The sequence below is a fragment of the Chroicocephalus ridibundus genome, chromosome 9, assembly GCF_963924245.1.
Source record: "Chroicocephalus ridibundus chromosome 9, bChrRid1.1, whole genome shotgun sequence".
Lineage (NCBI taxonomy): Eukaryota > Metazoa > Chordata > Aves > Charadriiformes > Laridae > Chroicocephalus > Chroicocephalus ridibundus.
This window is the reverse complement of record NC_086292.1, coordinates 21,874,041-21,890,167: the sequence shown is the minus strand read 5'-3', so window position 1 is coordinate 21,890,167 and position 16,127 is coordinate 21,874,041. Positions and strand designations below refer to the sequence as shown.

At 53.4% G+C, this 16,127-nt stretch overlaps 1 protein-coding gene across 1 annotated transcript in view; it reads right to left on the bottom strand.

The window, feature by feature from the left end:
* The window catches only part of GPC3 (glypican 3), a 172,180-nt gene extending 165,542 nt beyond the window's left edge, over positions 1 to 6,638 (bottom strand). Inside the window, exon 1 of the mRNA XM_063346166.1 lies at positions 6,400 to 6,638. Coding sequence (XP_063202236.1) covers positions 6,400 to 6,559 — 160 coding nt within the window. The 5' untranslated portion in view covers positions 6,560 to 6,638. The remainder of the gene's footprint in view (positions 1 to 6,399) is intronic.
* Between the last annotated feature and the right edge of the window lie 9,489 nt (positions 6,639 to 16,127).

The following is a 16,127-nucleotide window of genomic DNA, read 5'->3' as shown; positions in this document are numbered from 1 at the left end:
CTAACAGCGGCGACCAGAAACATCGTGGTAAGTGCAACACGTCAATGCAGGCAGGACAGGCTCTTATCAGCCCCCGGGGGACGAGGTCCTTCCTGGGGCAGAGCATGGCTACAGAGGGCCAGGGAAGAGGGGCCTGGCTCCCATCTGCCAGCTATTTTCTGGATATGACTCTCCCAGATGGCGAGCAGACCCGAACGCTCCCGTCTGTAAGTCCCAACGGTAAGGACAAGAGGGTTTCGAGTAACCCAGGAGCCACCAAACCCACCCCGCTGACCCCAGCGGGCATCGGTGAAGCAGGGACAGCACTTTTTGACCTGTGAGGATGTCTGGGGTTTATCCACGCCGTTGCTTGGAGGACGCTCTTCTGCACTTGTGCTGCAGAACCTGGGAGGACCCTGTTCTGCACTCATGGAGCCCCAGACCCTGCACCCCAAGCGCTAGGAGCTGTGCCAGCCGTGCACGCTCCAGAAGCGCGGTGGATGGAAAAAACACCAATGCCTGGAAACAAACCACAAGCCTACGGATCAGACACTAGCATGAATTAAGCTGCCACACGTTTTTGGCTCCATAAATGCAATGGAAAAGGTCCTGTGAGTCACCAAATCCTACCCCCTGCCTCCCAATCCACCCCCTCGGAGCACTTTACCTATCACAAAACACCTCCAGTGACAGCTCCAACCTGTGAGACAGCAAAGCCCATCCCGCTGCCTAATGGCCCCTTACTGTTAAGACTGTTTTTTATCTCCCAACCTACAAACGTACCCCTTTTTCTTAAAGTTTCAAGCCATTTACACCTTGTAACGCCAGCCTCAGCCTCTGCAAACCACCTCCTCCTTTCGCCATAAATCATCACAAATTCATTTTTGGAAAGAAAGAAAGTGTCCCGCCAATTACTCCAGCGGCGCTTGGATGCTCACATCCCAATCCTGGCAAGGTTAGTGACACCCATGCAACGCCGAGCACGGGAGCCTGACCCTCTGACACCTGGCTCCCATGGGTCCGAAGGGGCTGGATGCGGCCCCTTCCATGGGCATGATGACGCCCAGCACCCTCGGAGCGCTGTGCCATTTATGCCATCTTGGGGAACAGCAGTGTAAATGCTCCAGTAATTTTTGCATACGCTCCTCACCGACAGAATTAATCTCTAGAGCCGCGGTAACTCCAGCAGCGCCCAGCCTCTGCCTCCTTCTTCCGACACGGGGAATTTTTCCTGAAGACCAGGGAGCAGCGAATTTAAAGCATTAAATTTGACTTTGATGTAAAATTATTCCCACAGATAGGCGGTTAGTACAGCAGAAGTGACAATAATTTCAATGGATTAAATGTCAAAAAAAAAAAAACCAAAAACAACCCTTGAGATCATCTGCAGACAGTCGCAAATCCCTCCGTGAGGCTGAAGGGCTGTATTCCAATTTTAAGCATCCCAGGATCGCTCCAGCCCTGTCAGCAGGGCAGACAAGGCACGCAAGCCTGCCCACCCGATCCAACGGCAGCCGAAATCAGATTAACATTCCCCCCAAATTTCCCCCAGGCATGGCCAAAATCAGAACTGCTGCTGAATGTTACCCGGCTGCAGCAGCGGGGGCTCTGGTACCCCGCGCAGCAGCACCCCTCACCCCCCACGGTCCAGAAACCTCAGAGGGCTTCGTCCCACCCTCTTTACTCACCCGTTTGTTAATATTACACATAAAAAAAGCTGCTGCATTGTGTTAATTTTCTTTCTCTAATCGTTTCACAGTCAGCATCACGCTTTAAACAGACAAAAGCAGTGATTCAACTTCTAAATGTAGTAGATTTTCCCCCAGCTATTTCAATAGTTGTTTTTTTATTTTTATTATTATTATTAAAGACCTTCTTTTAAATTACGTGACTAGGGGGTCATGCATCTGTCACCGGCTTTTAATGCTCAGCATTTGGGGGCAAAAGGAAGTGCTACCGTTCAAAACCCAGCTTAAGTGCTGATCTTTTTAAAACCTAATTACAGAGATATAAATTATAAACCATCCTCATCCAATAGGTGACTGAAGTTGGAACAGTATGGGTACGACGTGGGATATTTATTACTGCTTAACGATCCTTTATTTTCCGTTCCATTGTGTCTTTCACAAGGCCATCTGACTCTAGATTCCTCCCCAAGTCTTGCAGCGTTGGCCAGAGGATTGCCACGCCAATACAACGCTCTGTAGCGCCGCATCTTTTAAAAGAAGTAGTTACGGAGAAAATAGAGAGGTTTTACAGACTAAGAGTTTCTTCCTAACAAACGAATCAACAACACCGTCATCAAAAACATGGAGTTAATTTGTGGGCACCTACCCACCATACGCATTTCTTACAGTCACACGCACGCACCCGACAGCCATTCCCAAGGCTGGGAAGAGCACTGTTCAGGATGCTGTTAAAATTAACCCCCGGGAAGAAAAGAAAAGAAAAAAAAAAAAGGACATTAACGATCTTGCTATAAAACCACTGCCTGGGGAGGTTACTAAATTTTAGGGTTCTGCTCCCGCTCTCTTAACTATCAAGAGAGCAACTTGCAGGCCTGAAATAATTCAGAACAGAAAACTCAATTATCTAGTAAACTAAGATCTTAAAGCACCGCGCTAAGCTAAACGGAAAGGCCGCGCGGGAAGGAGTATCCTTAGTCCCACACAGGAAACACAGAATAAAAAAAAAAAAGAGCAGGAGTCCAAAGGGAGCCAGCTCGCGAGCAAGAGCGCATGGAGTCCGGTGGGAAGAGTTGGGATTTTTAGTTTTCTAGTTGTATGTTGGCACACACCGGCTGCCAAAAAGAAGGACAGGACAGAGAAGAAAGCTTGACACGCTCAGGCAGCCAGCTGTAAAGCTTTACACCTCCCCTCCGAAAGCAAAAGGTTCATCTCCTCTATTTTCTTCAGGTGAATCCATACGTGCTTCCATCAAAGAGAATGAACAAAAAGCTGGAAACTGCACTCCGCTGTGGGAGGAGGCAGACAGAGCCGCCAGCAGGTATTTCTTCCGAGAAAAATATTCCTCAGCTTCCACATGAGCACGGGCAGAGATATCCATCCCCTCTCCCCGTCTCCGCGAGGCAGCGGCTCGCCCCTTCCCCTCTACCCACACGCACCAGCCCGATTATCTGGCGCGTCACCACCGACACAAAGAAATCCGGATGGCAAAGAGGAAAGAGAAACACGTCGGGGGAAAAAAAAAAAAAAGGGAAATTCAAGTTACTGGGTTTACATGACAAATTATGCAGGGAAAAGACAAAAGGAAGACGAAAACCCCAGACAGGCAGCGTAAGAAAAAGAGAATTTAGGTATTAATGAATGTGAGCAGTGGAGGAAGTTACCGCAGCACTGAGTCGCAACTTCAGAGAAGCCTATGAATAGCTCTCCCCCATCACCCTGCCTTCGCCCCTCTCCAGCACGAGGCCTCTCGTCAAGCACAGCTGCTGGCATGGATTACGTCCTCCCACCCCTCGGAACAATCAGCCACAGCTGACAGTAGTTAGGTCGTGCTGCTCCCCACCTCCGACTGTGCCAAAGCAGGCTCCAGAGCTGCAAAATCCCCCTCCCCAGGTGGCAGGACAGGAGGAGACCAAGTCTCTGCTCGCCGCCTGATGCACGCCTTCAGCTAGAATTACTCCCAGAACGTTAATACCGCTCATGAAACAGTACGACATTTCCCTCACATTTATCAGAATTGCCTTTTTTTTTTTTTTTTAATTAAAAATATGGCTGGGCTTCTCCAGAGGGAGCACTGTGCCTGTGTCCCCCCCCAGCCCACGCACCACTGATCCAGTAAGATGGAGCCGTGGGACATTTCTCCTGCCTGCGCTGCAACTCAGCAGCTTTTCCTCTACTTACGCCTTTCAGCCACAACTGCTCATAACGCAGAACGTGGCTTCCAGAACTCATTGTTTTCTGTTTGTGTCAAAAAAAAAAAACACCCACACTTTAAATAAGTTGTTTAAACCTTTGGTTTCTCCAGGGTGATACGATCTATAGGCAGAGGTTCTCAGAATTGATTCCGTGGTGTTTTGTGGCTGGGAACTCCCAAACTTTTTTTTAATTGACAGATGTACGGAAGGAAGAAAAGCAATAAACAGAAGCCGGGAAAACGGTCCTTGAGTGATGTTCCCCTATTACAGAGATTTATGCAGCTGCTACTAGAAGAAGCGAGTGCTCTGAAGTGTAATTACTACACAGAGTCATGCGAGATGGGCCAGATCCAAGGTATAAGCAAGCAGTCATTGCTTTAATTATGATCAAGTTTATGCACTTAGGCAAATGTAAAATCCACTTTCGATTTGATATGCGGGAACTTTATCATCATAACAAGCTGGAAGCATTCACTTGAAACACCAGCTCTGTTAGGAGGTATTGATCCAGCTACCCATGGGCTCTGCAGAGGGGCAGAGGACTCCGCACTCCTCCGGAATACCAGGGATGCGGCTGGGGCTCCCAGGGGGGCAGGAGCACAACAAGCAACTCCAGCAACCTGAACCCTGCCAGGAAAGGAAGACACACAGGCAACAGCACCCGTGGGAAGCACAGCCCAGGCCAGGATGGAGGATGCCACCGGTTTCTGGGGAAGGACACTGCAACAGGGAGGATTCCAGCTGCCCCCCACCCCTCACAGCACAGCCTGCGGGGACCCGCCAGGAGCACCCCGCTGCCCTCCCCTCCATCACCTCTCCCTGTGAAAATCCACCCCAAGAAAGCTACCTAGGGATCAAAGCAAACATTTCACTGACTTTCACGGAAGCAAAGGAAGACAGTTCTTTGATTACAAACAAACAAGAGGGTCTGGCATTTTAGTGGTGATAAGAGCAGCCCTTTCCCCTCCCTGCAAATATTTCACTGCAGAGTATTTCCAGCGCTACCTCCACACTGACCAGGGGACCCTGCGGGACGGAGAGAGAAGAGATGCTGCTCCCGCAGCTAGGCTGAAGGGAGCATTAAGAAAAGAGTCAAAAAATTACCGGGGAAGGGGAGGTAAGGATAGGAGGGGAGAGGGGAGGTACTCTCTCACCGGGACTTACACCTAAACCCTCCCTCTAGACCTCACAGCTGCAGTAAGCTGAGGCATTGCTACCGTCCTACAGACCAGAGGATTTGGGATTTGCACCAGCAGACCAGCAGCCCTCGGCACCCCTCACTTCTCCCCTTCCCCTCCCGCGCGGACGCGGATCGCTGCTGAAGCGACTCTTGTATTTCTGGCCTGTGCAATCCCGAATGCGAGAAGCGTAACTCAACACATCATTATTAAAAGCAGCAGCTGCTGGCGATGATCTCATTGTACCTCCCCTGCCTGTCACATTTGCCTGTTATCTCTTCATTTTCATACTTTGATCGTAAGCTTTCCAGGGCAGGCGTTCTCCGCTGCGTGTTTAACCTAACGCAACAGCACCTGACTTCTCCAGGCAGCTCCGTAACGCAGCGATCAAAACCTCTCCCTGCACATACACACGCTCCCAGAGCCGACACTCCCTACTCACCGAAAAGCTGAAAGAAAAAAAGACCTTTAAAAGGCACGGAATTCAGTTATCTCCCTTACAATTTAAAATAGGAAGAAAGCCTATACACTGAAAGCAGCCTTGTGGGATGTAGGTGGTGAGGTTTGGTGCTGTACCACGCAGGCTGTAATTACCACCTGTAATGCTAATTGCACAGCGGAGTAACGCCTTGCCCCGCTTCGCAGAGCCTCCCACCTGGGCCATCGCTGCCCGACGGTGCCCCCGCAGCGGTGCCCGGTTCCAGCCCCATTTCTGGAGCTGTGGCTGGGGACGAGGGTCGGGACGCTCTTCCGAGCGTCCCGACCCTCGTCCCCAGCCACAGCTCCAGGGATTTACAAAGCGGGACTTCCCTCGGATGGCGGCTTCGCTCCCTGCACCGCTGGCTGCCAGGCACACGACACATGGAGGGAAGACCTCTGGCAGAGACAGAGCCGGCAGGGATGCCGCGGTGCCCGGTGGCAGGGACGCCGCCGTGCCCGGGCACCTCACACCGGTACCCCCTTCCCCGACACCGGCAGTGCGAAAACGGCCGGTTCTGCAGACAGCTCCGCCCGGCAGCAGAAGTTTGAGCTACCTCTAGGTAAAAGCCCCCCCCCCCCCCGCCCCTAAACAAAACGAGAGCCGTAAAGGACCCGGCTCCATCCAGATTTCCACTGCAGGGGCGCACCCGCAGCGCGCACCCGGCAGCCCCGCACCCCAGCTGCCGGGGAAGAGCAGCCCCCCGCGGGCGGCGGGAGAGCGGGCAGCCCGCACCCGGCTCCGCGGCGTCCCGCGGCCGCAGAGCGCAGCCCGCTTCGCCCCGCACCCGAGCGGCCCCCGGAGCCGCCCTCCACACACCGGCGTGCCCGGGGAGGGGGGTAGAAGAGGAAACGGCGACAGGCTAGGGGGCCGGGCAGCCTCACCTGGCACCGGGCTCTCGGGCACCCACTTGGCTCCGGGCTGCAGCACCTGGAAGGCGGCGCGGACCGGGCGGCAGGCGGCTTCCCCCGCCGGCTGCGCGGCCCCCGGGGCACCGAGCAGCGCGGCCAGCAGCAACAGCAGCGCTCCGCCGCTCCCCGACATCCTCCCGGGGCGCCGCTCTACTCCCCGCCGGCAGGCATCCCCGCCGGCACCGGGCTGTGGACGACGGAGCGGAGCTGAGCCCCGCGCCTCGCCCGGAGCGCGAGGACCGGCTCCACGCGCCCCGCCCCGCCGCGCCCCCATTGGCCGTCGCCCAGCCGGCCCCGCGAGCTGATTGGTGCCCGCCCCGCCGCCTGGCAAACTCTCCCCGCGCGCGGCACCGCCCCGCCGCTCATTGGCCCACGCCACGCCACGCCCCGCGCTGCAGCCCCGGGGCCCTCCGGTGGCGGTGACCGCCGCCGGCGTCCACTGCCCGGTCCGGGTCCAGGTCCCGATGTCCACTGCCCGGTCCCCGTACCCGGTCCTGGTGCCCGCTGCCAGTGCCCCCTGCGCGGTCCCGGTACCGGTGTCCACTACCCGGTCCCTGTATCCGGTCCCGGTGACCGCTGCCGGCGTCCACTGCCCGGTCCGGGTCCCAGTCCTGATGTCCACTGCCCGGTCCCGATGTCCACTGCCCGGTCCCCGTACCCGGTCCTGGTGCCCGCTGCCAGTGCCCCCTGCCCGGTCCCGGTGTCCACTACCCGGTCCCTGTATCCGGTCCCGGTGACCACTGCCGGCGTCCACTGCCCGGTCCGGGTCCCAGTCCCGATGTCCACTGCCCGGTCCCGATGTCCACTGCCCGGTCCCCGTACCCGGTCCTGGTGCCCGCTGCCGGTGCCCCCTGCCCGGTCCCGGTACTGGTGTTCACTGCCCAGTCCTGGTACCCGATGCCGGTGTCCACTGCCCAGTCCCGCTACCCAGTCCTGGTGCCTGCTGCCGGTGCCCCCTGCCCAGTACCAGTGTCCACTGCTCGGTCCCGCTTACAGTATGCAATGCCGATGTCCACTGGCCAGTCCCCGTACCCGGTCCCAGTGCCTGCTGCTGGTGCCCCCTGCCTGGTCCTGGTACCAGTGTCCACTGCCCGGTCCCGGTACCCAATCCTGATGCCCACTGCAGATGTGGTTCCCCAACGTGGGAACTCTGCGGTGAGTGCAGAGCAATGCCAAGTGCAGGGCTGTCTCAGGAGCCCCACATAACCTGGGCTCTGAGGGGGCCCAGGGGTGCCGAGGGGACCAGGGTGCCATTGGGTGTGCGCTGGACAAGCCACCAGAGGGGCTACAGGCAGCCATGGGTGGGCATGCATTGCTCCCCCGAGGCATTTCCCCACCAGTTTCCAGCTGGAGCTGTTGGGAACCCCTCGGTCACCAAGCTGAAGCCCCAACAGAGCCCCTCAAACCCTGAGTCCCCCAGCCAGGGGACACGGGGACTCTCACCAGGTCACCAGCCGGGGTCAGGACAGCCCAGCTGCGTCCCACCAGCAAAGAAAACCCTAAATGCCAGCAATGTGTTCTCACCTGGAAGGGGCCCACGTTGCTCGGCAAGCAGCTGTGTAAAATGGGAGGCGAGCAGGGCAGGGGGAGGGAAGGCTTTATTTAAAAAAAAAAAAAAAAACAAAAAAACAACAGGGACCATGTGCAAAAAATTGCCAAAATTGTCTTTGCCCAGGCTGTCTCCTCGCTGCTCACCCCCAGCCTGCACAATGCTGCTTCTGCAGGGAAAAACAAAGAGAGAAGTAGTATAAGCAGAAAAACGGGAAAAAAATCTATTTAAAATTTCCAGTGCAAATACAGGACCAGATTATCGCGAATGACTCGCTACCAGCGCTTTTTCACTCGGAAATTCTGAAGAGGGATGAAAAATGAAAGTCTGACCTGTGTGTTTGTTCTAAGAAAATGCCTGCCAGGGAGAGATTGTTAAAATATATTATGGATATGAGACTAATAAGCTGGAATGCGCAACATGTCTCACTGGTTAATGGATTGTCGGAGCCTGTTGCTGTCCGCAGACTGCGCTATTTATTATCCATTTATTGTGTCTAGTAAGCACGGCTGACAAAACTTCCATTAACCGGGCAGCAAAAAGCCCCGCTTTGCAGGAATTCTGAAGGAATCCGGAAATTTCATTTTGCTTAGAGGAGCAGGTGCTCCACGGTGCAAATTGCACCTGGTTTCAGCAGAGTGAAGAGCGGGCGGGCGCTCAGTGATACGGATGAGGATTCATCCTTTCCGCATTTTCGTTTCTCCCCTTTCCTTCCACGAAATACCGGCACCCGTGCTTCGGCTCATGTGAGCCGCATGGCACTGGATAGATAACGGATCTTTTCTGCATCTCCTTCACTGATTCAGTGATGGATTCGTTATGTTTATGCAACAGTTTGCGTTTCGGGTACAATATTGCTGTAGGTTAGGAATCAATTGGACCGAGTTGCAAAATACAAAGGCTGGTATTTGAAGCGCTCCTTTATATACGCTATTGCAATCTATATTACGTTTATGGGCTGAATTACAGTTGTCTAAAAGGCGTTCAAGCATCTCCTGTGTTCATCTTCAAACCTGCTGTGTGTATTTCATTTAAGTAGAGGCGGCTTTTACTGTTCCAGGTAAGTACACAGATATTGTCAAGCATGCCATTATAGCAAAGAATTACACACAGCGCCAAATAGGCGGCATTTAGATATCTCTGCTAAGATGAGGGAGTGCTTTAAGATTGGAAACCAAATTAGAAAACAACATTACTGCTCTTTACTGGATCTGGCTTCACAGCGGGATCCGTCATTATCTTGACAATGACTCCCTGCAAAAATAAAGTTTATTTATCAACAAGGAGTTATGTCAGAAGCGAGTTAAAGCTTGCGGAAACACACAGCAAAACCAAGCGGCAGCTCTTTCTTTCAGTCACTGTTTTAGGTTATAAATCCAGCGGCAGGGAAAAAAAGAACTCACATTTTAACTGAAGACTTTCCCTAATGGAGCAAGTGATTTTCACTCATTTCTCCCAGTTTCATGCTGGCATTGCTGATTGCCCTGGGGGTAAATAAGCCCAAGGATGCAGGCAGAGGGAGATGGGGGGTGAATCCCATCCCATCCATGGCCCAACAATGTTGGTGTGCTCTGTAGCACGCCCAGCCCCGTCCCCGAGCCCCAAGGACACTCTCCACCCCGGTGCCTGCAGAAGCATTCCCCAGGTGACAATCGCAGACCCCCTGACCTCCACCAGGACTTTGGGCACCAGCCCAAAGGAAGCCTGAAGCCATTTTCCTGAGCTCTGCACGCCCATGCGACTTGTCCTTTTAATGTGGAAGGGGAGCAAGCGCAGGTTTGTCCTGGAGGAGAAAGCAGGCGACTTGCTCCAAGATCAGAGGCAAAGTCACCGGGTTAGTTGTCTGCCAGCAGATGTAGTAAGAGCCAAGTCGTTGTCTCATATCCAGGATGATAATTTCCCTTGTTACAACTGCTCACACCGTAAAAATTTCACTTAATCATCTACCTGCCTCAAGCCTGTAAGTAATGAGAGGCAGGATCGTGTGCAGCTGATTTTATCAAATGCTCTTATGAAGTTCTCCACTGGGAAAACCCTGAATCAATTAAAACGCCAAGGAGAGACGTAGGAGAGGGATTCGTATTCCTCAGTAGACACTCGCCAGGTTATCAACGCATTCCACTTACTCTTCCACAGCCGAAGGGATGGCTGAGCTCCGCGGGGACAAGGTCAGCTGAGCCTTGCCTATAGCAGAGGAGATCACCGTGGGGCAGGGGAGAAAAGAAAAACCCTGGAGCATCTGTTGCCACATCTGCATGTTCTCTGCATGTACCCGGCAGCCTACGTGGGCATGTTTTGGCCTGGCTTTCTCATCCCCGCTGTGACCCCGTTGTGCTGAGCACGGCCCAGCTGCAACGCTTGAGATCTCGAGTGTCCTGCTGAAACCAAGAGCTGCAGGCAATGACGGCTTCTCCCTGTCAAAACGACCCTTTCCATCTTGTTCTGCACCCTGCAGGAGTTGCATTTTCAGGCTTTCATAGCCATTTGTGGAGGAGGAGAAGGGAGAAGCTCTTCACTATATAACAGTCCTCGCATACTGTCTGATGGAAAAAAGAAAAGTGCATTTGCCATGGGGCACTGGGAGAAATGATGGATTGCCAGGTAGCAGACATCCCTCCTCTCTTTGGCAGGATATTGTATTCCGTGCGCCATACAGGAATGCTGATAGATCCATAAAGCATTAGCCTTTTCCTCACCCCAAAAAGCGGTGGCTGATAAATCACTACCTCTCTGGAGTTCCCTGGGAGCAGATCACACAGCAGAGGCAGCGGAGCCTTCAGAGGGATGCATCACTTAAAGACACTGCAGATGCCAATAGAGCTGTACATCAAGAATATCCAGATAAATCACTTCACCTATCCAAAAGTGAGATAATTCAGAACTAGAACTTTTTTTGCAAGTACGTACCAGTTTCAGTCACATTCACTTCAGAAATACCTCCCAGAGCCGTGGAAAATCTCTGCACTCCAGTGCTGGGGTTCTCCCCCTTTTTTTACAAAGAATTTGAAAAGTCTTCTCTCCCACTACAGGACACAAAACCTACAGAAATTGCAGAATATTTCATGGCATAAAATCCCAGCCAGACCCAAACCTTTCCAAACTAGCTCTTAACTGTGATTAAGACACAGATTTTGCAGGGGGCAGCTAAATACGCAGCCAACCAACCAGTTCTGTGAAGAGTTTTGCACCCTTTGTAGAACTGAAAATGCAGAGACACAGCAGATGCGGCTCAAAAGCTCTTCCCCGCACCCCCCCACCCCAATCTCCGGAGGACCCAAAGCACGGCGTGAAAGGCTGAAACACGCAGCGTGCCGGAGTTTGGGACATTCTGGTCATGGGATGCTGCTGTCAGGGAGGAAGGATGCTCGTAGCACTCCTCTCCCCATCAAGCTGCAATACCCGTCTCTTCTCCGGCTCGCAGCGAGTGGGGCTGAGCACGAAGGGGGCTCCTGAGCATGAGGGAATCGCATGAGACACAGCTCTACGGAGGGAACTGTCGCAGGCGGAGTGATTAACTTCACTTCTAAGAGAGTAGTAGTGAAATATTTATTAACATAAAACAGTGATTTAACAAAGTTATTAGTGAATGCAACAGTGTTTTACGAGATTCGATGCCAGGGTACACCCGATTATTTACTGCACAGAGGCCAGGGTCAGACGAGCTCTCGGGGAGACCCTCCCGTTGCATCACGAGGCTCAGAAAGGACCCCCTGGCTTTCTAAACTCCTTCTCTGAGAGGAGTCGAGGTGCGGCTGGATCCAATCCTAGTCCCAGACTTGGTCAACAGTTTATATCTAAAGGATTATATATGCACAATCAATCCTTCATATCACTTAGCTAACATTTCAGAGTTTAACGTGCTATTAGTCACTTACCGAGAATCCGCTGCGGCAAGGAATGTCTCAACCTCGAGGAGCAGAGCCTTAAGCGAGCGTCCCCACTCAAGGGGAGATCCTGGCGTGCAGCCACGGTGGTGCAGGAGAGCCCAAAGGGCGCTTGGGCTGTCCGCTATTTATGGAGTGAGATAATTGACCTATAGTCACATTCCCATGGGAACAAGATACCTAGGTTCCCACTCCAGACAGTGTTTTGATTATGTTGCCAGCCATCCCCCACGGTTCAAGTGCAACTCATCACACCTCCCGCTGATGGCCATGGCTTGAGCAGGAGCCGGGGCGGGGGGAAAGGGGAGAGCACACGGGAACCAAAGCAGAAGAGATGGGAGAAAACTATTCACCGTGCACTGCTGCCTCTGCTGGGAGCGCGGGGCAGGCATTTCTCAAGCTGATGTTTTCATTTATCATCTCCTGGCGATTAATCAACTGAAGAGGTGCCGCCGGGAGGCAGCCCAGAAGGGATCAGCCCAGAGCATTCACCTACGAAAATGAAGCGCTGCCAACAGTTACCAACCCCGGGCTGTCACACCGTGGGCATCCTGCTCGCGGTGGGGGCTGGGGGGTAAAATTGCGGGGGCACTGCTGTGAACTAGCCCCACGCGGAGCCAGCGGGCTGAGAGCTTCGGTGCAGCGAGGGGAAGGCACTCCGCGTTTAACTCCGGAGGGATGCTGCGCTCCCCGCTCCCCGCCACCGGCGCGGGCTCTACAGCTCGTGAGCAGGTCAGGCAGCGGGCGACACGGTGCACGGTCAAAGTGCCACGCGAGGCTGGATCGTGGCAGACCGGGCAGCCCGAGTAAGAGTCGTGTGGCTGCAGACCCTAATGAAGACCCGTCGTATGGCGCAGAGAGCACACAAGCTTCGAGATGGTATTTACGGCAGAACCGACGGAAAGTATATTGAATGTATAAATTGCTCCCACTACAAAGGAGGCCACGCTGTATCCAGGTGCCTTTCCAGGAGTTCCTTTTTTTTCCTGTGCAGTGGCACCACAGTAAAACTTGACTTATGCCCTATTAAATTATTTTAATGCTTAATATTATATGCAAAAACCCTGTGAAGAGATACATTAGAGGAGTATTTCTGCGAGGCTCATGCAGAAGCTGTCTCCCATCGCATGGTAATGAAGCACTTCCAAAGGTATCAGAAACATTAGACTGCTCCTCAAACGCCGCTTTGCGGGTTTGGGTGACTTAGTGGCGACTTTTATACCCAATAATAATTCAAGAAATCATAGGGGACACGGCGTTCCTCTCCCTCACCGATGCAGATCAGGAGTCACTGCTGGAGCCAGTGGGTTTGGAGCAGCCCCAGAAAGGAGGAGACCTTGGAACAAAGCAAAGCGAAGCAGCGTGAAGAGCCTCCATCAACGACAAGGTGGCTCTGGGGCCAGCGGTGGGCTACCGCAGTGGTCAGCCACCGTGCAGCAGGATGGACAACATCTCTGTTACTTGCTGTGTCCCCCCCAGCGCCTCCTTCCTCCCCCCACTTTCAGGCTTCTCACGCTCTTCTCTCTTGTTAAGGAAAGGTCAGCGCACACGATGGCTAGGAGAAAAAATTGCAAACCGAAGGAGCTTCTGTCATAACAGCCGCTTTCTCCAAGTTCCCACCAAAGCCGGGGGGTTGCTGTGAGCCTCGTCCCGCAGCCGGGGAAGTTGCATGACGTTCACCAGCTGCAGGGTCAGCTTGCACCAGGGCACAGCACCGCTCTGCGCCTCTGCTGCAGACGCCAGCTGCTCCCCAGAGCCTCTCTGGGCCTGTTTGGGCTTTTAACTGCTCCAGGTCTCACAGCGCAGGCGGTACGCCTGTGCCAGGCATGGCGAGCTATGTCCTAGAGCCCTCCTCTGCCTGGGGGGCAAGGGTGCCACAGGCTGTGCAGAGCTGTCCCTTCCCATCGGCAGCCTCCTCCTCCTTTATCCCTGCTCCAGCCCATCCCATTGGGGCAAACCAGGACCTTGCACCAATCAGGTTTTTTCCAGCTGCCTTCATGGCCTGATCCTGCAAGCAGCAGCTACGCAAGAAGCCATCTGAGCGCTCATCCTGCTGTACAGCAAGACCTGGACAGGCTGGAGAGCTGGATGGAGAGGAACCTCCTGAAGTTCAACAAGGGCAAGTGTAGGGTGCTGCCCCTGGGGAGGAATAACCCCTGCACCAGGACAGGTTGGGGGTGACCTGCTGGAGAGCAGCTCTGTGGAAAGAGACCTGGGAGTCCTGGGGGACAACAGGATGCCCATGGGCCAGCAATGTGCTCTCGTGGCCAAGAAGGCCAATGGTATCCTGGGGGGCATCAAGAAGAGTGTGGCCAACAGGTGGAGGGAGGTCATCCTCCCCCTCTGCTCTGCCCTGGGGAGGCCACATCTGGAGTGCTGTGTCCAGTGCTGGGCTCCCCGGTTCCAGAAGGACAGGGAACTGCTGGAGAGGGGACAGCAAAGGGCTACCAAGATGCTGAGGGGACTGGAACACCTCTCTCATGGAGAAAGGCTGAGGGATTTGGGTCTCTTCAGTCTGGAAAAAAGACGACTGAGGGGGGGTCTCATCAACACTTATAAATACTGAAAGGGTGGGTGTCAGGAGGATGAGGCCAGGCTCTTTTCAGTGGTATCTGGTGACAGGACAAGAGGTAACGGGCACAAACGTGACCATGGGAAGTTCCACCTCAACATGAGGAGGAACTTCTTTCCTGTGAGGGTGGCAGAGCCCTGGCACAGGCTGCCCAGAGAGGTGGTGGAGTCTCCGTCTCTGGAGACATTCCAAACCCGCCTGGAGGCGTTCCTGTGCCACCTGCTGTGGGTGACCCTGCTCTGGCAGGGGGTTGGACTGGATCATCTCCAGAGGTCCCTGCCAATCCCCACCATTCTGTGATTCTGTGATTCCTGTCTGGCCGCTCTTGGAGCTCAGCACACATTGGGCTTCTCATTATTAGCATCCTCACTTACGTCTGCGAGGACATTAATAGATCTCAGAGGACTTGGCTGTTGAGATTGCATCCTTCTTGCACAAGCCAAATAATCTAATAGTAAAAAAAAAAAAACCAGTAAGATTTAACGCTTGCTCATTTGAAGGCTTTTCCCAAACAGCAGTTAATTATCCTGCTGGACGCTCAGCCAGGTTTCAGGGGAAACTTCACCGCTCCGCGGAGGAGGACGGCAGATCCACGGAAGGGAAGTTTTCTTTTAGCAGGAGCCTCACTAGACGCCCGTGTTTGCCTCATTGCCAATCACTTAGAAGAATCAACCACCTTACAGAGAGAGATTTATTTTGTTTTTAAATGCTAAATCATTCCTGCACACAATGCATAAATGTCAGGCCTCTCAAACAGCTCTTCGGGGGGCTGGGCTTCTATTTGTGTTATTACTATTAAACATTGAGCAGAAATTGAGAAGCAGGTAAGCGTGAAGCAGAGCTAGTTGCTCCTGACTCCCCCAGTCCTTTAAACAAACCTGAAACCCACGCCTGAGCTATGGGAGTCTCAAGCAGAAATTCTCCTCAAATGCAGAAATCTCTCTGTGCGTGCCCATTTCGGGGACAGGATGGGAAAGAAAGGGAAAACAAGTCTCTGTGCTCCGTCACCGCTCCATTTTGTGACTCAGGCATAGGGCACTTCAAAGGTTTTCCGTAAACTCGGGGATTAGCGCAATTAGGTCAAAACTCCACTTTAACAAAGAAGGAATCAAGCTGTTGACAAATGACTCCAGAGAGTTTGGCCAGCAATGGAGAAAGCAAACAGAAACAAGCCCGAGCTTGTTATTTTCAGTGCTTTGGGGTTGTTAAAATCAGTCTGGTGGTACTGGGCGTGTGGGGGACCCCCAAACGCGGGACCCAGAGCTTGGAGACGGGGGGAGAAGAGCTGCTGGGACCCAGGCACTGCTCGGTGGCATCTCCAGAGGAACCCAAGCGCAAGTGGCATTTTAGCTCTTCATTTTAACCTCAGTCTAAGTGCAAGCATTTAGAAACAACAGTGACCGCGATGTATTATTCAATGGGCTGTTTTAGGAGAAACTGAATAATTTAAATAATACATGCTTAAAGCCAAGTGACTTTTCCTCCCCGTGTCCCCCTTTCTCTGGTGGCACCTTCTCCGAGGCCAGCGCTCAATGTCCTGCTGATTCCGGCAGAGCGGAGCAAGCAGCATTCAGGTCTTACCCACGGCCTTTCAGGGATTTGTCTCCATTTGTGACCTGGGCTACAATAAGGAGGAAGATCTTAGGGAGGAAGAGGTTTGGCTCTACTAGAAGCTGCTCTCACAAACGAGAATTGC